Source organism: Lolium rigidum, chromosome 6 (genome assembly GCF_022539505.1).
Source record: "Lolium rigidum isolate FL_2022 chromosome 6, APGP_CSIRO_Lrig_0.1, whole genome shotgun sequence".
Classification (NCBI taxonomy): domain Eukaryota; kingdom Viridiplantae; phylum Streptophyta; class Magnoliopsida; order Poales; family Poaceae; genus Lolium; species Lolium rigidum.
Window position 1 is genome coordinate 261592966 of NC_061513.1, and position 27080 is coordinate 261620045.

The 27080-nt window shown below is 47.3% G+C and overlaps 3 protein-coding genes, 1 long non-coding RNA gene and 2 other non-coding genes across 7 annotated transcripts; 3 read left to right on the forward strand and 3 right to left on the reverse strand.

The window, feature by feature from the left end:
• Positions 1-5057: 5057 nt before the first annotated feature.
• On the forward strand, positions 5058-5987 carry LOC124667441 (probable glutathione S-transferase GSTU6). The gene has a single exon (XM_047204722.1). The coding sequence runs from the start codon at positions 5061-5063 to the stop codon at positions 5814-5816; it is 756 nt and encodes a 251-aa protein (XP_047060678.1). The 5' UTR covers positions 5058-5060; the 3' UTR covers positions 5817-5987.
• A 1691-nt stretch (positions 5988-7678) lies between these two features.
• On the reverse strand, positions 7679-7750 carry TRNAP-AGG. The gene has a single exon. It is a non-coding gene; the product is annotated as a tRNA-Pro (tRNA).
• A 111-nt stretch (positions 7751-7861) lies between these two features.
• TRNAP-AGG lies at positions 7862-7933 on the reverse strand. The gene has a single exon. It is a non-coding gene; the product is annotated as a tRNA-Pro (tRNA).
• Positions 7934-8530: 597 nt separating this feature from the next.
• On the reverse strand, positions 8531-9970 carry LOC124666652 (peroxidase 25-like). The gene is made up of 4 exons (XM_047203988.1): positions 9736-9970; positions 9356-9535; positions 9042-9204; positions 8531-8952 (listed from the first exon to the last, which is right to left on the reverse strand). The coding sequence occupies exons 1-4, from the start codon at positions 9949-9951 to the stop codon at positions 8531-8533; spliced, it is 981 nt and encodes a 326-aa protein (XP_047059944.1). The 5' UTR covers positions 9952-9970.
• Positions 9971-18546: 8576 nt separating this feature from the next.
• Positions 18547-21047, forward strand: LOC124667504. The gene is made up of 4 exons (XR_006991314.1): positions 18547-18940; positions 19099-19159; positions 19661-19839; positions 19934-21047. It is a non-coding gene; the product is annotated as an uncharacterized LOC124667504 (long non-coding RNA).
• A 230-nt stretch (positions 21048-21277) lies between these two features.
• LOC124661643 (phospholipase D alpha 1-like) lies at positions 21278-25434 on the forward strand. 2 transcript variants are annotated; one of them, XM_047199515.1, is made up of 4 exons: positions 21278-21401; positions 21761-21906; positions 22659-24555; positions 24978-25434. In XM_047199515.1, the coding sequence occupies exons 2-4, from the start codon at positions 21802-21804 to the stop codon at positions 25409-25411; spliced, it is 2436 nt and encodes an 811-aa protein (XP_047055471.1). In that variant the 5' UTR covers positions 21278-21401; positions 21761-21801; the 3' UTR covers positions 25412-25434. The 2 variants fall into 2 exon arrangements, with proteins under 2 accessions (XP_047055471.1, XP_047055473.1); XM_047199517.1 differs by having other exon boundaries at positions 21287-21401; positions 21757-21906.
• The last annotated feature ends 1646 nt before the right edge of the window (positions 25435-27080 follow it).

The following is a 27080-nucleotide window of genomic DNA, read 5'->3' on the forward strand; positions in this document are numbered from 1 at the left end:
CCAAGTAGATGCTTTTAACTCCAAGAGGGAGTACTTATGCTCGATAGTGGGTTCATGCCCGCATTGACACCGGGACGATGTGACGAAAGTTCTAAGGTTGTGTTGTCTCTGTTGCCACTAGGGATAAAACATTGATGCTATGTCTAAGGATGTAGTTGTTGATTACATTACGCACCATACTTAATGCAATTGTCCGTTGCTTGCAACTTAATACCGGAGGGGTTCGGATGATAACTCGAAGGTGGACTTTTTAGGCATAGATGCAGTTGGATGGCGGTCTATGTACTTTGTCGTAATTCCCAATTAAATCTCACTATACTCATCATGATATGTATGTGCATTGTCATGCTCTCTTTATTTGTCAATTGCCCAACTGTAATTTGTTCACCCAACATGCTTGTTCGTCTTATGGGAGAGACACCTCTAGTGAACTGTGGACCCCGGTCCAATTCTCTTTACTCGAAATACAATCTATCGCAATACTTGTTCTACTGTTTTCTCTGCAAACAATCATCTTCCACACAATACGGTTAATCCTTTGTTACGAGCAAGCCGGTGAGATTGACAACCTCACTCTGTTTCGTTGGGGCAAAGTAGCTTGGTTGTGTTGTGCGGGTTCCACGTTGGCGCCGGAATCTCCGGTGTTGCGCCGCACTACATCCCGCCGCCATCAACCTTCAACGTGCTTCTTGGCTCCTCCTGGTTCGATAAACCTTGGTTTCTTTCTGAGGGAAAACTTGCTGCTGTGCTCATCATACCTTCCTCTTGGGGTTGCCCAACGAACGTGTGAAATACACGCCATCAGGCTGCTGCGGGAAAACCTCTGGACAATGACGATGTTATATCGTATGTCCTTGCCGATCTACATGATGAGGCATATAATGGATTTGTTGCTGCAATCACCGCACTGATCAAGGCGGAGAAGTTCATCAGTTTGAGCGATCTATACGCTCAGCTCCTCTCCTACGAAGCACGCCTGGAGGGCCAGAACCCATCTGATTCTGCAGATGGCGGCATGACCGCAAATCTGGCGAACCGTGGCGGGCGTGGTTACCGTGGAGGCAGAGGAGGAGGACGAAGCAGCTACCAGGATCAGCGTGGTTATGATAATCGCGGGTATGATCAGCGTGGTTTTGACAACCGCAGCAACACGGATCAGCACCGAAGAGGAGGCAATGGTGGTCGCAATCAAGGCTACCGCAAGGGAGGTGGCGATGGACCTCGAGTCACCTGTCAACTGTGTGGCAAGGAAGGACACGGTGCGTTGCAGTGCTGGAAGCGTTTTCAGAAGAATTATCACGGTCCCGATTGAACAGTTGGTGCTGCTGTTGGCTCGCATGGTGTTGACACAGCGTGGTATTCAGATACCGGTGCAACTGACCATGTCACGTCAGAGCTAGAGAAACTTCATGTGCGGGATCGCTACCACGGCAACGAGGAGATTCACACAGCAAACGGTGCAGGTATGGATATTCATCATGTTGGTCAATCTGTAATTCGTTCCCCAACTCATGACGTGCATCTCAAAAATATTCTGCATGTTCCTGATGCATCGATGAGTCTTTTATCTACTAGTCGTCTTACCAAAGATAATCATGCCTTTGTTGAATATTGGCCTCATTCTTTTTTTGTCAAGGATCAGGACACGAGGGAGGTTCTGGTGGAAGGTAGATGTGTGGATGGGCTCTATCCCTTTCCACCGTCGGTCTCTTCACCTCCAGGTCATCAAGTTCATGGTGTCGTCAAGGCTTCCTCTTCGCTTTGGCATAGGTGTCTAGGTCATCCATCATCGGTGGTAGTTCATCAAGTTCTTCGAGAGAATAATATTTCGTTTAGTGAGTCAAATAAAGAGCTCGTTTGTGATGCTTGTCAAATGGCCAAGAGCCATCAACTCCCTTATCCAAAGTCAACCAGTGTGTCCACCTCCCCTCTTGAACTTGTATTTTCTGATGTTTGGGGCCCTGCCTCGGGCTCCTTTGGGAGATATAAGTATTATGTGAGTTTTATTGATGATTACAGTAAATTCACTTGGATTTATATGTTGAAAAAGAAGTCTGATGTTTTCCAAAAGTTTCATGATTTCCAGCATCATGTTGAGAGACTCTTTGATAAAAAGATCATAGCATTACAAACTGATTGGGGTGGTGAGTATCAAAAGCTCAACTCCTTTTTTCAGCAAGTAGGAATATCTCATCTTGTTTCATGTCCCCATGCCCATCACCAAAATGGTCCTGCTGAGCGTAAACATAGGCACATTGTTGAGGTTGGACTATCTCTCCTTGCATATGCATCTATGCCTCTAAAATTTTGGGATGAAGCTTTCATTACTGCTGTTTATCTCATTAATCGCCTTCCCAGTAAGGTTATCAATTCACAAACTCCCATAGAGCATCTTCTTGGCAAGAAGGGTGATTATTCCTTTCTCAGAATTTTTGGGTGTGCATGTTGGCCCAATATCCGTCCATATAATCAACGCAAACTACAATTCCGGTCCAAACATTGTGTTTTTCTTGGATATAGCAGTCTTCATAAAGGCTATAAGTGTCTTGATATTTCGAGTGGTCGTGTCTATATTTCTCGCGACATTGTGTTTGATGAAACGGTGTTTCCCTTTGCCTCCCTTCACTCCAATGCCGGCGCTCTATTACGTGCTGAGATTAATCTTCTCCCTCTCAATTTGCAACCTTTGTCATTGCATAGTCATGAGGGGCACGATTTACGTGTTGATTCTGATGATAATCCTGCTGCTAATGCTTCTGCTGAGTCTATTCATCAGGAATCTGGCGAAAATTCGGTTCCAGGAGGACATTCTGATGATTTTTCAGGTTCTGACACGTCTTCCGAGGCTGATTCTCCTCAATAATATGGGTTCAAGTAAACCAGATTTTTACAGGGAGAAACTAATTAAGAGAGACATAAAACACGTGCACCACACACAAAGTTGGGGACATGGTTACAGGTGCACTTGAGTAGCACTATCAGCATGCTCGTATGACAACCATCATCAGGAAGACATGCACAGGCAGTGCCTTGAGAAATGCCACTAGCGTCATCAAAGGGTACCATAGTCCCGAGACTTTGCAGATTGCAACATCATCACCTGCTTGCATGGCGATTACCCACTAGCTGGCAAACCATGAGCATAATAAGAGGATCAACTCATCAACAGGTGAAGCGCGCGTAGTGGAAGGGCCTTACTCCACCAAGAGAACGATGGAGACATGAAGCTCGCGCGGATGATTGAGAGCCAAAACTACGAGGAGCTTCTATCAACGCTAATGAAGGGCATTGCAAGAACGAGATTCCACCAGCGGCACGAACCTTGACCGCAAACTCCGCAAAAGAGATAGTCCCAGTCACTTGCGAGTTGAGGAGGTGACATAGGCCGTCAAAGGGGGCCGATCAGCCGAGATCACACTAGTGACACGAAGCTCGTGACAATACCGCTACCCCCACCACAGTCGAAGGGCGCCAAACTAGCCCAATTGCCGTCACCGGATGGAGAATGGCCGTGCCCTCAAACTATCCATAGTTCATAGGGGACATGGAGGACATGAGTGCATGATATCTGGATATGAATCTCGAGACTTGGATAGGTTGATTTTGATGTTGCAAGTGCTTTGATCATAGAGTCAATTGGAGTTCAGCCAGGAAGGATTAGCCATGACCAACTGGATGGAGTGGAGTGATATCCAAGTGGAGTCCTATTCTTCCAAGGTGATTGGAGATTAAACACATGGATTGTACAATGCTGCATCGACGATATTTAAATATTGTGTGGACTTGTTGGAAGAAAGTAGGGAGGTCGACTGACAATAGAAGGGAATGAGGTGGTGCATGGGGTAGGTTTTTATTTTTCTTAGCAAAATATCTAAAATGTCTAAGTCTTGTTTGATGCTAACAAATTGTGCTATGATATTTTTTCTAAAACATATAAGGTTTAACCAACGTCCAAAGGTGGGCTAGCAGGGCTAAGTCCTACCCAGGCCAAGTCCACTCCAAAGCATATACTACCTCCGACCCAAGGAATAAGGCGCACGCGTATTCCAAGACGAACTTTGACCATAAAAATTGAGCAACAAAATCTTGATTATATTATATGTAATTAGTATCGTTGGATTCGTATTTGAAAACACTTTCTAATGATACCAATTTCATACAAATAATCTTTATATATTTGAAGCAATTCTTGGTCAAACAAAAAACACGTAAAACAAGGACGTCTTATTCCTTGAATCGGAGGGAGTAAGGGAGAGTAGCTACTTTTTTCAGAATACTCAATTTCAAGAGTCCATGACCTATTAGCCCATGATGGCACCCTGCTTAGCCTAATCTTTCCAGCTGACAACATCCAACCTGAAATTAATTATAGAAAATGCTGAAGATAACAATAGATTTCCCTGCCAACCAACAAGTTACCAAATAGTGAAATTTAAAACAGAGCCAACAACCCACAACTCGAATAAATAAGGTAAAGTTGTTGTTTACTGAGTGTTGAGTCTTTGCCTAGTGTTTTTAACACTTTGTCGAGCACCAAGTCTTTGACAAGTGTTTTATTTTTTTGTTGACACTGGCAAAACCTGTCATTGCCTAGTTTCGGACGCAACTACGCAAGACACTTGCAAAGAGAAAAAGATATAGCGACAGTGCGCTGTAGGACCGACCACGTGAAACCTCAGGTAATGGAATATCATTCCAGGCACGCAAAATTCCAAATCAAAACAATACCTTCCTCTTAAGGTTAGGCAGTGGCGCCGGCGCAGAAACGTCACCGGAGATGAGGGAGCTCGATCGAGAAGCTTTGGAGCGAGCGTGACCAACTCGCTCACTCTAAAAGCACGCTCCGGGCAAAGGCATGTGAGCTCATGGATGTAGAAACCAATTATCCAATGACCTCCATATATACTCACCGGCGACCGTCACGCATGACGAATGGAGAGCACGGAACATGCACGCACATGATGGATCAGCTCAGCACATCCACCCAACCAACCATATAAAAACCCATAGATAGTATCGGCGACTCGGCTCAATCATCGCAGCACCCGACCCGATCGGCAATGGCGACGGCGGAAGCCACCGGAGGCAGCAGCAGCAGCGAGGGAGCGGCCGAGCTGACCCTTCTTGGTTTCTGGACGAGCCCGTTCGTGCTGCGGGCGCGGTTCGCGTTGAACCTCAAGGGCATCCCCTACACGTACGTGGAGGAGGACCTGTTCGGCGACAACACCAAGAGCCAGCTCCTCCTCGCCTCCAACCCAGCCCACGGCGGGAAGGTTCCCGTGCTCATCCATCACGGCAAGCCCGTCGCCGAGTCGATGGTCATCCTGGAGTACATCGACGAGGCGTTCCCGGACCAGCTCCCGCGCCTCCTCCCCTCCGGCGACCCGCACCGGCGCGCGGCCGCCCGGTTCTGGGCCGCCTACGTCGACCAGAAGCTGCTGCCGACGTGGATCCCGCTCTACGGCGGCGCCACGGTGGAGGAGCGGGTGAAGGCGGCGGGGGAGGTGATCGCCGTGCTGGAGACGTTCGAGGGGGTGCTCGGCGAGAAGGACGTGTTCTTCGGCGGCGAGAGCGTGGGGCTGGTGGACGTGGCGCTCGGCGGGTTCATCGGCTGGCTGCGCGCGTCGGAGGCCATGTGCGGCGTGAGCACGCTCGACCCGGCGAGGACGCCGCTGGTGGCGGCGTGGGCGGAGCGGTTCGGCGCGCTGGAGGGCGTTCGGGAGATGGTGCCGGACGTGCCGGCGCTGGTGGAGTACAACCTCATGAAGCGGGCTCGCCGCGGGCTGCCGTTCCTGCCGCCGCATCAGACGCAGTAGATTCATCCAGTTCCGGCCTCCACGTACTAAATGGATGATCGATGAGACATTCTCGAGTGCATCATACCAGATTACTAGATGAGTTCTCCTGTGTAGCGTCAGTGCGTCACTACTGTATTCTTGGTTCCCTCATCGGGATTCCGGAACTGCGGTAGATCAAAGTCTCGATCACCACGAGGTGGAGAGTGGTATTCTATGGGCAGTACGTCATATTCCATGGTGATAATTGTGAGTGCCTTTATGAAAGGTTTTCGAGCTGTTTTCTGACAATTTAACTGGGAACCACAAGAGTGCCCGTGAGTTTGCCGAATGCACTTAACTACACTCAGCACAACAAGACACTCAAAGTATAGACATGCATTCTTAGCTAGACCGTGGGCGCTGTAGCCTGTAGGATTAGCCGTGTGTTCTCTTCTGGCGAGTGCACGTCACCGTCCAGGTTGGCGACTTTAATTTGGCGCCATAGCATTTCCCTTCGATTGATAGAATGAATTTCTTTGAACTACGGTATAGATATAAAAGGACGAGGTGGGTGCAGGATAGAGATCATGGGTGGCAGACGGTGTGGGTGCATTTTGGAATTGTCTTCCTCGAAGAAACTACTCCCTCCCTTTTCTATACATATACAAGGTCACTATCCAAAATGCATTCCCCATCCATGTAAGGCCACTAACGTCAATCAAGAAAATTTGCTTAATTTCTATCTTGGATCGTACTTCGAAAAGTTGCTTGCAACCATAGAGAAAAAGACAACACATTTTTTTGCGAAAGAAAAAGACAACACATGCAACATGTTTGATTAGCCTGAAACGCCAGAGCATTTTCACATGACTAACAGTGTTACTTATTTATTTGATGTGTTCTCTTGATACCTAAAATGTGAGGCCTACATATAAAAACAAAGGGGGTATTAACAAGTGCATAAGGAGGAAGAGGTTAATCCATGTGTTAAATGGTTACAAAGGGATTGTGAAGACCTTGGCGGGAAAAGTTGGAAAGTTTGTGGCGCGGGAGGTCCCTTCGATAGAGTTGGCCGATTGGGAATTTTTACAAGTTAAGATCGATGTGTACAAGTAGCTGAAGTGCGTTGTCTCGATCATAAGAGGGGGCAAGAGGGAGCTATTTTTAGTGAACTAGGACCGGCCGCTGAATTGGTGTTCTGCTTGTGGCATACATACACTCACCCCTATGTGTCCCTATGAAAACATTCGAGAGACTGAGCTAATGGGTCTTGAGATTGACGATGTCATCACATACACGCCTCACTCGCATTTAAAGAAAATTTCCACATTTAAAATACCAAACGTTAAACCTAGGATTTGGTTCTTGGTGGTTTTCTCCAGATACTTACTTTATAACTAAAAAAATATCCAATGGGCAGGTTGATTTGGGGGTTGTTCACTTTTTTAGAAAATAGGAGGATGCTCACTTAAATGGAACTCCACGTTAAAATATGAATTTAATTTGCTTGCTAAGTACATAGGATACAATTATATCACATATACCGTACACGCGATGTGTATGACCACTGAGATTAGACAAGTGACAACATTCAGGCATTCAGCACAAAAGAGTACCTAACAATAACAGGCACTATCTATCCTTTTTCTTTCTTACTGTAGATCAAACACAGTATGAGTACAGCTGCATTTTTATAGGTGAAGAGTAGCAGCTACACCAATTCATTTGATTATATAATGTGTAAATTTGTCAAGATCCAACGGGATTTTGCAATATCGAAAATAAAATCAGGATTTTTGCTCTCTGAACCACGCTTTAATGTCTATCTAAATTCGACAAGCTAAGTGCAGGATGAGAATGAAATAAAAACCTCGGATGAAACTGAAATAAAAAACTTAAAAGGGGCATTCCGAGAATTGAACTCGGGACCTCTCGCACCCTAAGCGAGAATCATACCACTAGACCAAATGCCCTTTGTGGTGTCGATTTAGTCACGTCAAATAATGGTTTACTGTCTATCTAAATTCGACGAGGTAATTCCAGTATAGGGTCTTCACTAATGAAAAAAAAAACAAAGAAAACGAGGGGCATTCCGAGAATTGAACTCGGGACCTCTCGCACCCTAAGCGAGAATCATACCACTAGACCAAATGCCCTTGTGTGATGCGTAATCATTTTAGGTAGATTTGTCAACTTGTATTCGTACAGTGCATCTCAACAAGTAACCCTTGAACAAACATTAGCCTTCACATCTGCTACATGTATGCGAATGATGCGGGTGATATTGATCCTCCAACAGCTGACATATCTTATCTAAACTCCCGGAAACCTGGGCATGGCTTTTTCGAACTTAGTTGATTTCGCAAGAAGCAACAGAAGCCCTTGAGTTGATTTGCTCGATTTACCGCCACATACTACATGTTCGATATTTGAAGCGGGTTGACCTCCGTGCTCCTGTTACCCTTTCTCCTGAAAAATCAAGACAGGTAGAGAAGAAATGTAAAAGGAAAAGTGGCAACCAAAGTCCAGTCACGAGGTATGCAGGATCCTAGCAATCTAGCATCATATATGCATATCTCCCTATCCATGAATCATATGATCATGGAGCAGAGCACTTCTGTCTCACAGAACAGAGGGGAAAACCGGTAAGCAAAGTTATTTTTGGACACGCTACACTTGTGCATGCTGCACACAATCCATGGTTTATTACAAACATCGCATCACCACCCTAAGTCCCCAACCATTCATATATATCAGTTGATCCTTGAGCACCTCCTCCTTATCTCACCCTGCCTCCCGGTCTTCACGGCGACGCTGCTCAGGCTCACCATGGCCTTGGGGAACTCGTAGGCGAACCGGAGCCCGAAGAGGCCGCGGACGTTGCCCGCGTACTTCTGCACCACGCCCTGCGTTGCGTCGTCGCCCCACAGCCGCTGGTCCGACTCCAGCACTGCGTTTCCGTCTCTCACGTTCTTGAAGAATGCCGCGTCGAACGACCCTGCGCTGTCCTTGTCCAGCGCCACACGCCGGGACGGGTTGCCGTTGGGTGGGCACAGCGCCCGCAGCTGCTGCAGAAATGCCGGGCTGATCGAAGGGTCTGCGTTGCCTGTCGCCGTGAAGTTGTACAGCCGGTACCGGAACAGCGCGCAGTCCGTCTGCCCGATGGTGTGAGCGCCTAGAAATTGCCAAAGAGTCCGTGCTGTCAGCTGTGAATTCCCCAAGGCCATGTATGATGTATGTATATCAAGGACAACGGAAGGTTACCAACTAGTGTTACAAGGTCATGGTCAGTCAGGCCTTGAGCTGCAAACTTTTGCCTCTGAACCGCTACAGGATCAGCGGGAGATGGCAAGGCCCTTGCATCTGAAGCTGATGAGACTCTTCCATCTCTTCGTCCAAGAGGTACTGCCCAGCTTGGCCCACCAGTCTTACAATCGGTACAAAATGTGCAATGAGCAAGTCAGTTATCACTCTTGAATGAGAACGACAAACAGGAACTTCATTCATTAGGCTCGCAATCAAAAGGTGAACAGTTGTTAGCAGAGTTCAGCATCAAACTTGCATAGTTAAATACTCACCAGATCAACAGAATCCCGTGCCGCGAGGGCCAATATATCTGCACAAGACACCACACCGGGGCATGTAGCTTCCAACTGGGACTTGGCATCATCTATTACTTCAAATCCCCTAAGACCAAAATTCTGTGGGGCACTCCTTTCAGATGATGATCCAGAAATCAAAACAGAAGCATCACATCCCTACAAAGCATGTAAGCAGAAACATATGTCAGGCATGAAAGCAGAACGACACAATCTCGTTTCCTTCCAATGGCTTGTTATGTATGCATTGCCATCTATTGCAAAGTAAAGAAAGGAAAAAAAAATAGCATGGGATTCAGAGTAACAACATGAGTACCGAAACACAGAGTAGTACAGATGAGAGGTTTCTAGAAACTAACTTGGACAAAACAGTCGTGGAAGTGCAGCCTGAGCAAGCCGGGGGCAATGGTGGCATCGTTGTTGTAATACTTTTCAACACTAGACCTCACTATATCCTCTGCATCAGGACAGATGGAGTCATAGAATCCTCTCTGAAGTCCTTGGCTTCGGACCAAAGAACCTCCCAGGAAAATGTTGCATAAAAAGAAAAGAGCAGCTATTTCTGATGCTACCATGGCCTGAGCAAGGGTTATCAACAACAATTCTAGTTGTGTCAATCATGTAACCGTATTGCTCGTTATATAGGGTCGATCAGCTTTTGCTATTCTCCAATTACTACAATCTTGTTGCAATTTTTGGTTAGTGGAGTAGCAAGTGGATCATGCACTACTGAATGGTGTGCATTACAGCTAGAATATCAACCTGCATATATATTTTATAATTGATATATCCCCTTACCAAATTATGCACAAGTTGTTTTGTTATGTAAGATAGCTGCAGCCACTCAGCCCTCAAGTTTGAAAGTGCTAGATTGCCGAATTGCACCCACATAACACAAACATATGCTCGAGCATAGCATATCAGTAGTACTTCATACCCCTTTTGCAACCAGGATAATCAGATGCAGGCCATACGTGATTCTGGTTATACAGGAAGTACTCTAGAGACTTTTTCGTATTCTCATGTATCATTGATAGTACTAGGCTCAGGTTTCATACTAGAATATCACCACAGACAACCCTGATTTGCGTTAAAAAGATAGATCTTGAGCTAATCTTTCCAACATAGAAAATCGCACCTATGACAACCCTTTCAAGGTAAGATGAATAACATTTAAAGCTCCTTGGTCTGGACCGAGCAGGGTGATCTCCCAAGTCTTGAAGACAGACAGAGCACTAAATGTTGAGCAATCTGAATACGCGATCACAATGGATTTGAACACTTGGAAGATAAAGAAATTTGTTCAAATAGATGCATAATTCAGAGAACTAATTATTGAACTCCAGCTACATGACTAATTTCCATATTTACCAACAAACAGTGAAGAGGTACTCCCTCTGTTCCAAATTAGTTGATGCAGCTTTAGTCTAGATATCTAGACGAGTTTTAATGTGTACGTTCACTCATATTGTAAAAAAGCTGCGTCAACTGATTTGGAATGGACGTAGTATTAATTCAGTGGTGCTTGGTTCACGAAGAACATGGGAATTGGAAGCTACAGTAATGGGCCAAAGGCCTGCTAGCATACATACACTCGTGATGAACATGGGGAAATAGTTAGTGGAAGCGATTCTCACAGGTGGGCTTGACATGTATGGACTCCCACCACTCATTTTGCATTTCATGAAGACCAAACCGAAGTGTAGCACGAGCTTCTTGAAAAATGATAAGAGAGGGATAATGTCCGAGCACTGATAAGCATAGTCTAACAGATAGACTGTACCTACTTTGTGGTGTCATCTTCAGCAGCAATATGGACGTGTCGTGCTGGGGATTTGTGATGGCTAGCTAACACAAACCCATCAGATTAAAGTAGCATGACTACGATAAGAAGGGGATCTCCTGTATTTCACTTTTAGAAACAAGATTAGACCGACCGAGTAAAATTTATGTTTTATCATAATCTAGTAGTAGACGGATGATAGGATGCTACTTTGCAAAAATGATTTTTGAACTTTGTAAAATGTTGAGTAAAGAAGAGTATGAGTAGCACCTGCGTTCTCATCTGCAAATGAAAGAGTATGAGTAGTAAAGCTGATTACGAGATAAGAACGTCTGTCCCCCTGTCACAAAACTGGGGAAATCAGTTAGATGGAAATTGAACAAGAAATTAAATAACGATGCTGACACATAACCAACTGAGTACTTAGATTTCCAACCTAGCTCGTGAGCTTGCTTTTCACTCTCCTTTGCATTAAAAATTTGTATTCCGAGTTCAAAAGTATACATGAGCAAGTTGACAAAGTTTGCTGGTTTACATAGGTCACAAAATCACACCGTCAATTCCCAAGAGAGAACCGATTTAGGCCCAGAATCGCCAAACTGTATGACAAAAGAAAAGAAGTCTACCTGGAGCGTGAACATGTTTACTACATCAGTAAAATAAGTTTTATAATTCGCAAAAAAAAAGTAAAATAAGTTGTATGAAAAGTCCCATGCTAGGCCAAGCAGGTCCAAGAAGATATTTGACAACCAAACTGTTTCTAGAGCTGGGGTGTTAGTTCTTTGCATATCGTCAAGAAATCAACATTTCCGCGACCTAGCCAGGTGGTGCACCGTGATTCGCCTGTATGACAGATCAAAAGAGAGGTCTACTTGGAGTCTGAACATGCTTTAGCATGTCAGTAAACTAAGTTTTCTCCAATGAAAAGCTGCTGATCACACATAGACCAACTGGGCAGACAGCTCCAAGAGGATTAACGTGACTGAATTCCATTCTAGGCCAAACAGGTCCAAGAAGATACTATACTAGTATTTGGCAACTAAACTGTTTTTACGGCTGGTGCTATTTCCTTACATGTCAGCACGAAGGGCATCTCCGCAACCTCCCTATAAGGTGATTCGTCTCTAGCGAGACGACACCCGACCACTTGAGCTAAATATGAAAACCCACGACTGAAGATGACAGCAGGTGGGGTGAGCGTTGAGGTGGACATGGCCGGGAACGTCTGACCTGGACGCCTGGCGTCGGCACGGGATATGCGTGACCTTGTACCCGGGAGGGACAACCTATGATGCAGGGATACGGCTCAGAGGTGCCGTATCAGTGCAGAATACTGCATCAGGACGGGGATACGCATGGATACGCTGGGATACGCGTATCTCAAAGTATCCCATTTTTTCCCGAACTGAAATATAAGAACACAGCTGGAACACGCAGGGATACTTCAGGGATACGTACGGGCCTGTCACTCAATCCATAGCCCATCTGAAAGCCTACGTGTTGGATGATAAAACCTAGCCGCATGAAATTTTCTCCGCCTCTCACCGTCATCTGCAGTTGCCACATCGCGGAGACTCAAGTACCGGCGCATCGGGAAGCTCCTCTCGGCGCCGCCGGCAGCGCCTCGCCGCCAGTCTTCAAGTCTCCGTCGTTTGTCAATCTTTGAGAATCTGTAAGTAGGTAAGCTCCAATCTTTGAGCTGACGATTTGGTACTTGTGCATAACAATTTGCGTCTCAAGCATCTGAAGCTTGATGAACCATCTGAAGCTTACGCCCTTGGCTTTCTACTTAGCATATCTATTTCAGATTTCTATTTCACTTTATTCTTATTTAATTTGTAATGCACCATTCATATTTTTCATGCATTTATGCATATGCTCGCCGTATCCCCGTAAGTCTATTTTCAGAAAATGCCGTTTTCCCGTATCGCCGTAACCGTATCCCCGTATTCGTATCCCCGTACCATGTAACATAGGGGACAACCGGTCGAGCAGCTTGCGTGCAGGGGCGTGGCCGCGGGTGGTCAGCCATTTGTCGGCCACGCGAGGCGGACGCGGCCAGCTTCGCCCGGATCCCCACGACGTCGGCACGACCACGGATCACCGGCCACCACACCACACGTTCGCCTTCTCGAAGCCGGCCAAGTCAATGCCCGTTGCCTTCGCTCGCCTCGGGGAGCCTGGCTCCGAGGTCGTCGTCGTACAGGGAACTGGCCGATACCTTGGGCGGTTTGGTGTCAGAAATGTCACGAGGATTCCCAGGAATCAAGCGGTAGCCTAAAAAAGAGATACTCCTACATGCGTTTGGAACTTTGGATAGCGATCAGTTGTATTGTACAGTACTCCGTACAGTACTCCGTACAGTACTCCGTACTGTACATGACTGTGTAGACCATTTGTAACACATGTTGCAACTTTATTCCTAAAATCATGTTTCAGAGCGAACACCTTTACAAAAATACGTACTAGTGAATCATTCTTCTCCTGTCAAAAGATAAGCAAGCTCGACATAATTAGTACTCCGTACATAATAATGCAGCCGTTCCAATAAATATCTGAACACGACATCATGAAAGAGACCCGTCTGTTTGTATTCCTTTGTACTGAAAGTGTACACCTATGGTTACAATTGTGACCGGAAAGTGATACAGAACGTTAGTCATACTTGTATTCGGTTGAAATAACAGTGTTTGCTAGTAGAACTGAGATATGGCTTTGGACGATTGGTAGATATGCTCAAAAGAAATAGAAATATTATAACAACACTTGGATAAGAAAATGCTAAAAGCACATTCTTTCTATTCCAAAGCATAGCCTTCAGCCTCTATGGTGCAAGTTTGATTTCATTTTTTTTAGAGTTGTTAGCAGAAGACCACCATATTCCAGTCTAAATCTTCATTTTGGTAATAGTTTATGTTTTGGGATTAAAAAAACCACCACATTTTTCGTCGATTCTCTCAAAAAACACTAAACTTGAACGAATGGACAAATATTCTGACAGTCGGGGGCCACATGTAAGTCTGACGTAGCAAAAAAATTCTAAGGCAAACTCGGTCCAACATGTCAGCACATTTAACAGAAATAAAAACATTTGAATAAAAACAATAACAAATTGGAAATCTATTTAAAAGGAACCTGGAGGTTCCTCGCGCACCGCCGCCATACTCTAGTGAGAAGGCCGGGGCTGCTACCCCCACGGTCGTCCGGGAGAAGGGGCCGCTGACAAGAGGAAGGACCGGTTCTACTCGCGCCGTCCGAGAGAAGATCCCCCTGCTTGAACGCGTCGTCAGAATGCGGCTCCACCCGCGCCGCCGGTCTTGGAGGAGAGGTTAGGGAGGAACGCACCTCTGCCCTCTTGATGGAAGTCTCAGACTAGCCAGTGGAGGACGATTATTGCAGGGTAGAGGAGGATGAAGAATCTTGCTCGAATTCTTAAGTTTCCTCACCATCATGAGCTTCATCTTGGAAATCACTTGGTGAATAACCATCGTAATTTCTTGATTGATCTTGTCCTTGATCTTGCTCACTAGAGGAAGGGTCTTGAGCTTGTTTTTGGGTAGGTGCATTATGTTTTGCAATAAAAAAAACACCAAATTTTTCGTTGATTCTCTCAAAAAAAACACTAAACTTTGCTCTAAGACACGGTGTAATTACGTTGTTTTAACAGTAAACACCTTCTAAATTTATCAAAAGAAGAACATACTAACTTATCCTTGACTGGCTGCAGATCTCCTTGACGATGATGATGGGTTGGACCGGAGGTGGCCGAAGCCCGCTGGTTTTGAGCAAGGACGTCACGAGCGTGCACTGGTTAAGTTGCTAGGGAGTGCGGGCTTAGTAAAAGTAAACTTTGAGGGTGTGCTTGCAAGATCGCCTCTCTGGTAGTTTTTCCGGATTGGAGGGAGTATGAAAGATTGACAACAAACATTTGTCCTATATAACAACCGCAGCTTCAAATTCGACATACACCTAGAGAACAAAAAAAATACAAATCTTAGGTGCGAATATGTGAAATCATGTTCACCTCAAGCTCACACTATTCAGGGTAAAATTTATCTTTCATTTTTCTCTATACAAGTCTTCCCCCAAGTTGTACATATATGAGTTTCTTTTTCGTTTTCGTTATTATCACGAACGGTGCTCCTCCTTCTCGGGTGTGTGGCCACCGGAGATGCATGATTGGATGGGGACGTGGTGCCATGGGATTAAGAGCATCTCCAGTCGCGTCCCCCAAAGCGTCCCCCAAACCGCGCCGGATTGAGTAATTGGGGGACGTGTTTTGTTCGTGCCGCGTTTGGGGGACGTCGCTCCCCAGCCGCGTCCCCCAAACGCCGCCCCCAAACATTTAAAATAATTTTTCTTAGCATTTTTATTTCAATTTCCACAAACTAATACATAATTGGGAACGTGGTTTACACAAAGACATAGTTTGGAACATGGTTTTCCACAAACTAATACATAGTTTGAACCATGGTGGACACAAATATAAAATATTGCAAAAAAACTAAACCTAACTAGGCCGTGCATCGAAGGTTTCTCGTGTTCGCTGCTAAGAAAGAACACTCGAGGAGCACACCCAGTCACCTAAGCTCGGAAAATCCAGCGGGAGGATGGTGTCCTTGTTGGTTCTACCGATGAGGCGAACGAGCGAGAAACCTCCGTGCACGTATTCGCTACGAAGAAACAACACTCGGTCGTCCTCCTCGTCGGTCGTTGTCGTCGTGGGAGTCCCTGTCGCCGTGGTAGTCCCGGAGGCGGCGCCTCTCGTCGAAGACCTTGACGCTCATGTCCCCGTTGCCGAAGTAGGAGAACACGAGGATGAAGCCGGCTTCGAGGCTGTGGTGGCGCGCGAACTTCTCCCGGCCGATGTTGAGGTACATCTTGCCGCGCGCGTCGTAGATCGCGTCGACGATCCGCCGGCGGTAGCCGCACGAATGCTCCCGCGGATGCATCTTGCGCGGGCGTACGCCGCCGACGTACTCGGCGAAGGAGTCCGGCAGCCTCTGGATGCCGCGCGGGTCGCCCTTGAGGACGTGGACGAACTCGAACAGGACGTCCGGCTCCACGTCCATCTCCGACGATGAAGACGACGGCGTGGGAGGCGCGGAGAGCGTTCAGCTATGCCGCGGCCACGACCACGACCACGGCCGCGGCCGCGAGGTCGGCCTCCGCCTCTACCAGACATAGCGTCGAGTCTTGTTGAGAGATGGTGGCGGCTAGGGTTTGGGAGAGAGGCGCTAGGGTTTGTGTGTGAGAGGGACGATGAGAGGCGCCCCTTTTTATAGGCCGGAGGGAGGCGGAGGAGCGGGCGCTCATTAACGCTGGCACACAGAGCTAGGCGCGCTGCGCCCTCTGCGGGAACTGCACCGTCGCTGCGCGCCAATAACTTCCGTCGCGAGGTAGGCGACGGTTAGGTTTAAATTAATTGTGCCGCTGACGGGTCGGCCCCGCCACTCCCCGCCTCGCTTTTCGTTGTGTCCGGCGTCCCCGGTGCGTCTCCTGTGGGACGGGGACGGGCTCGAGGCGCCGGACACCGTATAGAGGCGCGCCGGACAAAAAAGAGATTTTGAGGACGCGACTGGAACGCATTTTTGGTCCAACGCGCCCCAAATCCCTTTGGGGGACGCTTTGGGCGACGCGACTGGAGATGCTCTAAGAGCATCCCCACTCGTTTGGGCTCCCCACGCCCAAATCCGGCGAAATTTAGCGCCGGATGGATGTAGTTTTTGGCCTGGGGAGGCCCATTTTTCCAGCCGCGAGCCCATGGACGCGCACCCACCGCGTGCATAGCGACGGCGCGATCCACCGGGAAGGGCAATCGTCGGAGTTCCCTCGCCGCATTGAACCGTCGCGAAATGGATCGGAGAGCCGAAACGACTCGTCGGGAACGGTCGAAGTGGCCTCGATGCGAGAACCGCCGTAATGGAGCACGAACTCCGCGGAAGAGCAACCGGCGCTCTCTTTCGTCGAGAGACCTACATAAACGGTTTTCGACGGGCTGAGCCATTCATCTGTTCTCTCGTCACCATCCTCCGTCAACCATGAACGATATCTCTTGGCCATCGGACACCGACAGCGAGGGAAGCCGCCCGGATGGCGCCATTGGTGGGATCCGAGCTGCATCGTCCGAGCAGCGACGATTCCCCCCGCCGGCCAGCGAGGACGAGTGGGACGACGAGGAGGAGGACGAAGAGGCCGTGGAGCGAGGCCGAGGAGCAGGCCGAGGAAGAGGCCGAGGAAGAGGAGGAGGAGCGAGGAGCGAGGAGGAGGAGCGAGGAGGAGGAGGACGAAGAGGCCGATGAGGACGACGACGAGGAGGACTCAACTTCCTCCGACGAGGAGGTGACGAGCCGGAAGCGTCGCCGCGACGACGATGAGGCGGGGCCTTCTAAGAAGAAGAAGAAGTAGTTTAGTTTTAAAGTTTTTATATGTAATTTTTATGTTTATTCGAATTATATTCGAAATATATATATAATCTATCTATGTTGCACCACTTGAGAGTTCAAAGCTTTCGTTCGACGAGGGTATTGCCGTAGATCGGGAAGACGAGGGTTTTGCGCGTAGATCGGGAAGACGAGGGTTTTGCCGTAGATCGGAGGCCATTGTCGCCGACAAGTTGGGGCCACGCCCGCTTTTCACTCGTCCGGAGTCCCCGAGCGCTCCCGGGGGGCCGGGATGGCGTGGGATCGCCGGATGGATTTAGGCCCAAATCCGGACGAAAACGAGGAACCAGGGGCGCGACTGGGCCGAATTACGCCGTCCGGATGGAAAAAACGCTCGCCGGGGGCCTCGTCGGGGGGACGAGTGGAGATGCTCTAACTCCATGGTGGCGACGCACTTCCGTTCCGGATAGCGCTAGGTCCCAATTCCAATCCCATTCTTAATCTATATCTATACTACTTATAAAGGCACGAAGTGCCGTAGGAAAATTAAATCTGAACCGTTCATCTACATGTATCCTATGATCCACAATCAGTTGTTCTCCCCTCCCTAAATCACGCGCCCTGTGACCCGCTCACGTTGCATAGACGCGTCCGTAATTTCCTCTGCCTCAGAGAAAATAATCCATTCGTCCCACCCAAACATACCGCTCCTGACGGTTCTCTCTTTTGCCTCTTTCACTTCTGCAATCTCCTCTTCGTCGCTGGCTGTCGCCGCCGCTCTCCCAGCCATGCTCCCGGCACCTCTCCCGCACCATTCGGCCAGCTACGACGCCTCGCCGGCGGGACGGTCGGCGGCGCTCCTTACCGGCTCGCCGTGCTTCTCATCGGCCTGGCGCGCTCCCACCAGAGCATGCTCAATATGATGTCGGCATGATCCGCCGCCGCACCATCCTCGCGCGTAGGCGTCGGCCTGATTGCCTCCGCTGTTCCACTCGCCGATCTCGCTTCGCCCGCCTCTACAGCCGTTGCCCCCACAGCTAAGGAGCCCGCCTTCAGGAGCAAGGTTAGCCTGCACTTTGGTCACCCTTCATATTCTATTTTTCTTGTGCAATCGCTATAGTCCAACATGCTAAGATCTCGGTTCACAACCTTTAAGGATAATCTACCTATCATCACTTTCGCTATTTTGAAATTAATAGTCCGTGACCCAGCCATCTAATGGTTTCATATGTGCTCACTTCACAGCTAGACGGAGATAAGATATATACCTTACCCATTACTCAATTTAGCCAAACGTGCGTTTCCTGATTACTACATTTCTTACTGGTATGTTGGTTCAGATACATCCCTTCTATGAAGAGCTTAAGAAATTTGACGACGGTGCTTGCTATGCTCAAGGTTTTTGCCCTTTATCATGTTTATTATCTGTGTTCCACGGTTCCACCTTCGTCTTTATTTTATCAGGCATGCATGCCAAATGATGCTTCCTTTCTGCATCTCATAATCATGAATTACGAAGTACTAAATATCTGCGTTTGCTCTTTGGATGGCGGTAGGTCCATACATGGAGAAAATGGGAAAATGAAGCATTTAGGGATAATCACGAATCTTTTTCCCGTAAGTTTACTTCTCTTTATCACATTCATATCTTAGAAGAAAGGGTAGAATACAACACTGAAACATATTCGAGTTCATGATGTGAAATAGAGCCTAGGCTTCTACGACTAAGACGGGAGAACTTGAGGAGCAGCGATTGCAGAACTTGAAGAGCAGTGATTGCAGAACTTGAGGAGCAACGATTGCGAATGACGAAATCAGTCTTAGTTCTTGAGACATTCCTAATGAAATAGCAAGTCCAGAGATAATATGCCTTAGCAGTTTCTCTCAATTTTACAATTATTTTAATGTCTTCTCTAAATATAATTCGGCCATCAATTTGATCCTCCTTTTGCTTTCGAAACACAGATAGGGAAAACATTCTGATGGACCATTAAAATATATTGTTCTTGATTCTTTAATTGGAGCAATTTCCTTGTCTTATTCGTGCTGCTGTTTATATTTACCTATGTTGATGTTAAACTGCATCTGATCACTCCTCTTCGAATTTACATTTAACAGGTGATTGCCTATGTATCAGTAACTAGAAGGCGGCCACCAGCACTGACCAAATCATATTCGTGATGCTGTATATATTTAACTACTATGTAACCACCAGTATGTTGATGTTAGCTCATCTTAAGTAATGTTCCCTTACAACAGACTATCATGTATGGCCCTGCTTTGGGTGTTCGATAGAGGTATGGAACTCTATTTAGGTTGTCCATCAAGTTCACCATTTCACCTTTCCATGCTAACTAAAGTTGCTTCATTTTCCACATATTAATACAACAGAAGGTGACCATCCTGCGAAAAGGTAGTTTTGCACTTCGAAAGAAGTATGTTTCTTTTCGGGAACGGAAGAAATTTATTTGGATCCAAATCCAAGTGATTCTTTATGGTTGTTTACGTCATTGCTCCAATGCGAAAAAAGTAGTCCGCTCTTGAGATACAAAGGTAACAGTGCAAAAATGTGTCCCCCCTTTACCTGAACAGATACTAGCGGAAGCATTTAACTATTGTAAGTGATTTTTTCACTATCCAATATCTTTATTTTTGTCGATTGCTAAAATTCTTCATGTCTCCATATGTAGATATTACTCGGTTGGCAAATCTGATGTGTTAAAATTGCATTAATGAACAGTCTTGAATTTAATTTTTTAGACTACCATCTTATATTTTAAAACAGATGGCTTTAATAAAATAGGATGATGCCCAATCACAATGGTTAGTACTTTCTTACTGCTTAACGTTGTTTATTTGCCGCGTGGAGGACATAGATGTGACACTTTATGCATATGCACCCACAAACATGTAGATTATTCTCATTCCACTTGTTTTTTGCCAGAAAAAATGTGATTGATTGGCGATAGATGTCATGTCATCAATGTAGTGTGATAAAATACTTCTTTCTGTGTTCTTACTTCATCAGGATCTGAACTATGTTTTGTATATCCTCATTTCACATAATTTTGTCTAATAGGTGTTCCACTATGCCTTTGGGTATTCCTTATTATGAAATTGGAAGATCTGTTGGTTTGGATTATGCCCTATATGTAGTGAAAATCTGTTTGTGATGTTCCTTGTGGTTAATGTTCCATTCAAGTGGTGTTGAATTAATTGTATTCTTCCTAATGCCAAGGGAGGCGGTTTAGCATGAAGCACTGAGATAGAACTTTCTTCTATGAAGAAGCATCATGCCGATACACAAGTATCAATGAGCAACCTCATCCAGAATGGGGGAACAAAGAATGGGAGAAGAGAAAATAAAATTAGGTTTATCTAGCATCCAATAAGATAATGTGTTGCCTAAAAATCTAAGTATAATTGAATACTAAAAATGTCAGAAGATTTTGTTTGTATATAAGTATAGGATTGCATGTTCGAGCTACTACAACATGTCATACGTTGATTTCATTGCAGAATAATTTCAGCGTATATATTATGGACATGATTTGAAACGTGCGTGCACGTGCATACTTACTAGTTCAATCAAGTTTTCCTTCTTCTCGAGATCCGCGGTGACGACGCGTAGGCGGGGAAACCGGCCCCGATCGCTGCCGCTTCCCCCGTGACGTGCACACCGCGTGCGTGCCGCTAGACAAGGCAAGTAGAAAACTCGCCGCGTCGCCGTCCTGTAAAGACTCTACAGCTCCAGTTCTATATCACCGCTCGATCGGGATCGGATCGGATCTCCCCTCCCCTCCCGTTCGTCTCCCCTCTCCCTTCTCCCAGACTCCTCGGCCGGCGGTGGTCGTAACTGGTGAGCCCATCGCCATCCCCGGCCCCGGCCACCCTCTCCCTCTAGCTCGCTCGCTCGCCGCTTTAGCTCAGTGCTAGTGCCGGCCAGATCCGCCGCTTCCGTTTCTTGCTTGCTGCTGTCCTGTCGGTGCGTGCGTTTCTGCTCCCTTTCGTTGCCGCTGCTCTCTCTGCGCTGCTGCTGGCGGCCGGCGGCGGCGGCGGCTATGGCGGCCTAGTCCGTGCCGAGCTAGTTCTTGACGGGGCGTTGCTTCCGCGCGCGCTCTGGGTCCGCCGGTGGCCGTGATTCGCGCGCTTTTCCCTGTCCCCTTTCCGTGTTTGTACCTAAAGCTAAATTGCTGCCTGTTTCTGTTGCGCGGGCAGGTTGACTGAGCAGCTAGCTCGCGGGAGCGCGCGCGGCCGCCATGGCTCAGATCTTGCTCCATGGCAACCTCCACGTCACCATCTTCGAGGCCCAGGCGCTCTCCACCGGCCGTGCCAGCGCCGCCGCCCCGAAGTTCCTCCGCAAGGTACGGTGGTTACACTCCATTTTCTTCTTGTGTTCCTACTATTCTCTTTCCGTGCCAGATCGGTCCAGCCTAACACCGCCTAACCTGGTCTAAATCTACTGTAAACCCATCATAAGTATTAGTAGCACATGGTAAATTTCTGATAAGTATTAGTGGTAAAAAAAGTACTAGTAAAAAGGTGAGGATATAAGAACGAGAATCTCCGCATATCTTTTATATCCAGGGTAACCGCTAAAGTTTGCCCATGCCATGTGCCTAGCACGGTTCACAGTCCTCCACTAATCCAAAGGCAGGCCTGATCATGATCGCATATTCATTGACTCAACTGCTGGTCTGAATCCGCAGTTTGCAGTATGTAATGTGTGCGCTCTAAACCATGCCCACGATATGCCTCTTTCTGTTCTCGCACGTCGAGCTTACCTTGACATCTACAGTAAACAGAATACTACTAGTACATCTGTGGTAAGCACTACAACTAGTATAAGAAAAACAGACGGATGGTACACCTGGAAATATAAGAGGGTTGCTGCATTTTTTTGTCCAGCGTAACTGCTCAAGTTTGACCATGCCCTGCGCCTACTGTATTTCATTCATAGTTCCACACTAATTTAAAGGTTTGCCTGATCATGCTGCTTATTCATTGACTGAACTGCTAGTCTGAATCCACAGTCTGATGTATGTAATGTTTGCTTTGTAACCATGTATACAATACGACTCTTCCTTTTTCTGACACGTCGAGCTTATCTTGACAGATCGTGGAGGGGCTCGAAGACACCGTCGGTGTCGGCAAAGGCGCCTCCAAGCTATACGCCACCATTGATCTGGAGAAGGCTCGCGTTGGCCGTACAAGGATGTTGGCTAACGAGGCAGTGAGCCCTCGCTGGTACGAGTCATTCCACATCTACTGTGCGCACCTTGCTGCCGATGTCATCTTCACCGTCAAGGCCGACAACGCTATCGGGGCGGCGCTCATTGGGAGGGCGTACCTACCTGTCAGCGAGCTTCTGGCTGGTGAGGAGATCGATAGGTGGCTTGAGGTCTGCGACACCGATCGGCAGCCTATCGGTGAGAGCAAGATCCACGTGAAGCTTCAGTTCTTTGAGGCCACCAAGGACCGCAATTGGGCCAGAGGTGTCCGGAGTGCCAAGTACCCCGGTGTTCCTTACACCTTCTTCTCGCAGAGGCAAGGGTGTAATGTTAGGCTGTACCAGGATGCTCATGTCCCGGACAACTTCATTCCCAAGATTCCACTTGCGGATGGCAAGAACTATGAGCCTCACAGATGCTGGGAGGATATCTTTGATGCCATTACCAATGCTCAGCATCTGATCTACATCACTGGCTGGTCTGTCAACACTACAATCACCTTGATTAGGGACACCAATCGCCCGAAACCTGGAGGAGATGTCACCCTCGGAGAGTTGCTCAAGAAGAAGGCTAGCGAGGGTGTGCGGGTCCTTATGCTAGTGTGGGATGATAGGACCTCTGTTGGCTTGCTCAAGAGAGATGGCTTGATGGCCACCCATGATGAGGACACTGCAAATTTCTTCAGGGACACCGAGGTGAACTGCGTTCTGTGCCCTCGTAACCCTGATGATTCAGGCAGCATTGTTCAGGATCTGCAGATCTCAACTATGTTCACTCACCATCAGAAGATAGTGGTCGTTGACAGTGAAATGCCAAACCAGGGCTCTGAGCAAAGGAGGATAGTCAGCTTCGTTGGTGGCATTGACCTATGCGACGGAAGATATGACACTCAGTACCATTCCTTGTTTAGGACACTTGACACTGTCCACCATGATGACTTCCATCAGCCAAACTTTGCGACTGCATCCATCACCAAGGGTGGCCCGAGAGAGCCATGGCATGATATTCATTCGCGGCTGGAAGGGCCAATTGCTTGGGATGTTTTGTACAATTTCGAGCAGAGATGGAGAAAGCAGGGTGGCAAAGATGTTCTCGTGCAGATCAGGGATCTTGCTGACATAATTATCCCCCCTTCTCCTGTCATGTTCCCAGAGGACAGAGATGGATGGAATGTTCAGCTCTTCAGATCTATTGATGGTGGTGCTGCATTTGGCTTCCCTGATGCTCCTGAGGATGCTGCAAGAGCTGGGCTTGTAAGTGGAAAGGATCAAATCATTGACAGGAGCATCCAGGATGCATACATAAATGCCATCCGGCGGGCAAAGAACTTCATCTACATTGAGAACCAATACTTCCTTGGAAGTTCCTATGGCTGGAAAGCTGATGATATCAAGCCTGAAGATATTGGTGCTCTGCATGTGATCCCTAAGGAGCTTTCGCTGAAGATTGTCAGTAAGATTGAAGCTGGGGAACCGTTTACTGTTTATGTGGTGGTGCCAATGTGGCCTGAGGGTATGCCAGAGAGCGCATCTGTACAGGCAATTCTGGACTGGCAGAGGAGAACGATGGAGATGATGTACACCGACATCACACAGGCTCTCCAAGCAAAGGGAATTGAAGCAAACCCCAAGGATTATCTCACGTTCTTCTGCTTGGGTAACCGTGAGGTGAAGCAGGAAGGGGAATATGAACCTCAGGAGCAACCAGAACCTGACACCGATTACATCCGTGCCCATGAGGCTAGGAGGTTCATGATCTACGTTCATACCAAAATGATGATAGGTACTCCATTCTGTTTAATCCTTCTGCTGCATTATATTCCTGTATCAAGGTTTTGAATGGATCGCATGATTTTGTTCTCTAAAGCATGTTTTGAGCGGTGCATTGTTTAGTATTTGCATCTGTTCATCTATACACAGTTTATTCATTCAAAACACTCATAGCGACTTGGAGGCAGGATCCTTCCATTAAAGATCAGATACAATCGATTTTTTTAAAATCAGAAAGAAACAAATATCTATAAGTACACTCATATACTTTATTACGAGCTGTTTTGCTTTCTCTTGATTCATTTCTTAAAATGGGATCGAGATAAACTGTCGCTGGTTTTGTTAATGATTGTACAACTGATTGTATTGTTCCCTTTTGCGGTTGTTAATCCAGTCATTGGTCAAGCTAGTAACTTCACTTTCTTGTATTTTCAGTTGACGATGAGTACATCATCATCGGGTCTGCCAACATCAACCAGAGGTCCATGGATGGTGCCCGTGACTCCGAGATCGCCATGGGTGCCTTCCAGCCATACCACCTGGCAACCAGGCAGCCTGCCCGTGGCCAGATCCATGGCTTCCGGATGGCGCTGTGGTACGAGCACCTGGGCATGCTGGACGACTTGTTCCAGCACCCAGAGAGCCCTGAGTGCATCCAGAAGGTGAACAAGATCGCGGAGAGGTACTGGGACATATACTCCAGCGACGACCTGGAGCAGGACCTCCCCGGCCACCTCCTGAGCTACCCCATCGGGGTCACCAACGAGGGCGCGGTGACGGAGCTCCCCGGGATGGAGTTCTTCCCCGACACCCGCGCCCGCATCCTCGGCGCCAAGTCGGACTACCTTCCCCCCATCCTCACCACATAGGCTGCCACAGCCCACAGCGCTTCTCCTCATGTTCAGTTTGTTGGTTTTGGTTATTCAGAACATGTTCCAGAAGATAGCAGGTTGTTATAGTAATGGGAAAGTAATAAGCGCGTGCGCTGTGCAGGGTTTGAGAACACACGGTAGAGCTAGTAGGATTTGCTGTGTTGCCACGAACCTATGTAAGATGAAGACTTGGATATTTGACACCTTTTCTGATGTTTGTACTACTGTTCAGTTAAATTGTTAATGTCATACTAGCTGTTCTCCCTGTTCAAATAAACGAGTATAAATTTAGTGGCCAAGTGGTTTTTCTACCCTGCACACTATGGATCCACCGTCAGCAGTGACCCGGAGATTTGAGCAAAGTTTTTCGGATTTGTCGAACATCTTTGCAGTTTAGCCCTTAATTTTTGAGAAATCAACCCACATTATACTTCTCTACTTAAAAAACAAAAAAGTTATATCCCTGTGTCCCTAAGAGCATCTCCAGCTGTCTCCCCGAAAGGCCCACAGAACCCTTTTTTTTTCATTCGGATGAACGAAAAGGTCCAATCGCGTCCCTGGATTCTCGTTTTTATCTGGATTTGTGCTTTCATCCATCTGGGAAGCTCAGGTCATCCCCGGCCTCCCGGGGAGCGCTCGGGGAGTCCGGAGGAAAAGAAAGCGCGGGAAACGTCGAGAAAACTTCCCGCGCGGCTGGTGGCCCCGACTTGTCGACGAGAAAGGCCGATCGCCGTCCTAATGCATCGTCTTCCACGCGCTGTAAAAACCTGCCGCCGGTCAGTCTTCACGGACGCGTAGCTTCCACGCGGCGAGTTAATGCCGTCGCCTCGGTTTCACGCGTAGCGCCCTCTATTTATCGCGGAATTGCCGCGTCTGGACGCATTCACCACCCTGTCTCTCTATTCACCACCTCTCTCCCCAATCTCCTCGAGCGAACAATGACGGGCTTCAGCGATGGCGCGGCGAACAACAGCTTCGGCCGACGTTCTCTCCACCAATGGGAGGGGAGGTTGCTGCACGTGGCGGGCTACCCGCGCCGCCGGACTTCCGCGCGCCCGGAGGCTGGCACCTGAGCGCGGGGGGTGTCCCGATCCCGCCGCCGCCAATCGGATGCGCCGCCTTCGACGCGGAGATCGACGTGGTATGCAACTGGATACCAACTACAAGCCACCACATTCCATTCTTATTCATTTCAATGGCTAGAACACATACACAAAATGCATAGACTGAACAATAGAAATCCTTCAATGGAAAAATAGATGATCATAACCTGCTACCTACAGCTATTTACATTCATACCAACCTCAACTATTTAAAAACATGCTCAAAAACAGACAACAAATGAAAACTACAAACCCGACCAGGTTTTCTTCCACAACTATGTATACAAACTACCTAAACCATGTATCCTTGTTAACTATGCACAATTTGCCAAAACAATTATTCAAAGATGACCTACAAATACTACCAGATCATTTGCTAATAACACTGTATCACATTCTTATACATCAAAACATTATTCACTCTTCTTTTAATGACTACTACATATACTGTCAACTTATATTTATGACATCTATACTTCCCTAATTTTATTAATTGCACTCACAGGCATATATTACAACCTTAATAAATCAATAATCGAACCACATTGTTGTAATCTTTCAAG

Bases quoted from the DNA above. Each gene is read 5' to 3' on its own strand.
- LOC124666652 (XM_047203988.1), bottom strand. From the start codon at position 9,951: ATGGTAGCATCAGAAATAGCTGCTCTTTTCTTTTTATGCAACATTTTC. The intron at 9,536-9,735 runs GTTAGTTTCTAG...CATGCTTTGTAG, and splicing joins TCCACGACTGTTTTGTCCAA to GGATGTGATGCTTCTGTTTT. The intron at 8,953-9,041 runs GTAACCTTCCGT...GGCAATTTCTAG, and splicing joins TGACCTTGTAACACTAGTTG to GCGCTCACACCATCGGGCAG.
- LOC124661643 (XM_047199515.1), top strand. From the start codon at position 21,802: ATGGCTCAGATCTTGCTCCATGGCAACCTCCACGTCACCATCTTCGAG. The intron at 21,907-22,658 runs GTACGGTGGTTA...TTATCTTGACAG, and splicing joins CCCCGAAGTTCCTCCGCAAG to ATCGTGGAGGGGCTCGAAGA. The intron at 24,556-24,977 runs GTACTCCATTCT...TTGTATTTTCAG, and splicing joins TCATACCAAAATGATGATAG to TTGACGATGAGTACATCATC.
- LOC124667441 (XM_047204722.1), top strand. From the start codon at position 5,061: ATGGCGACGGCGGAAGCCACCGGAGGCAGCAGCAGCAGCGAGGGAGCG.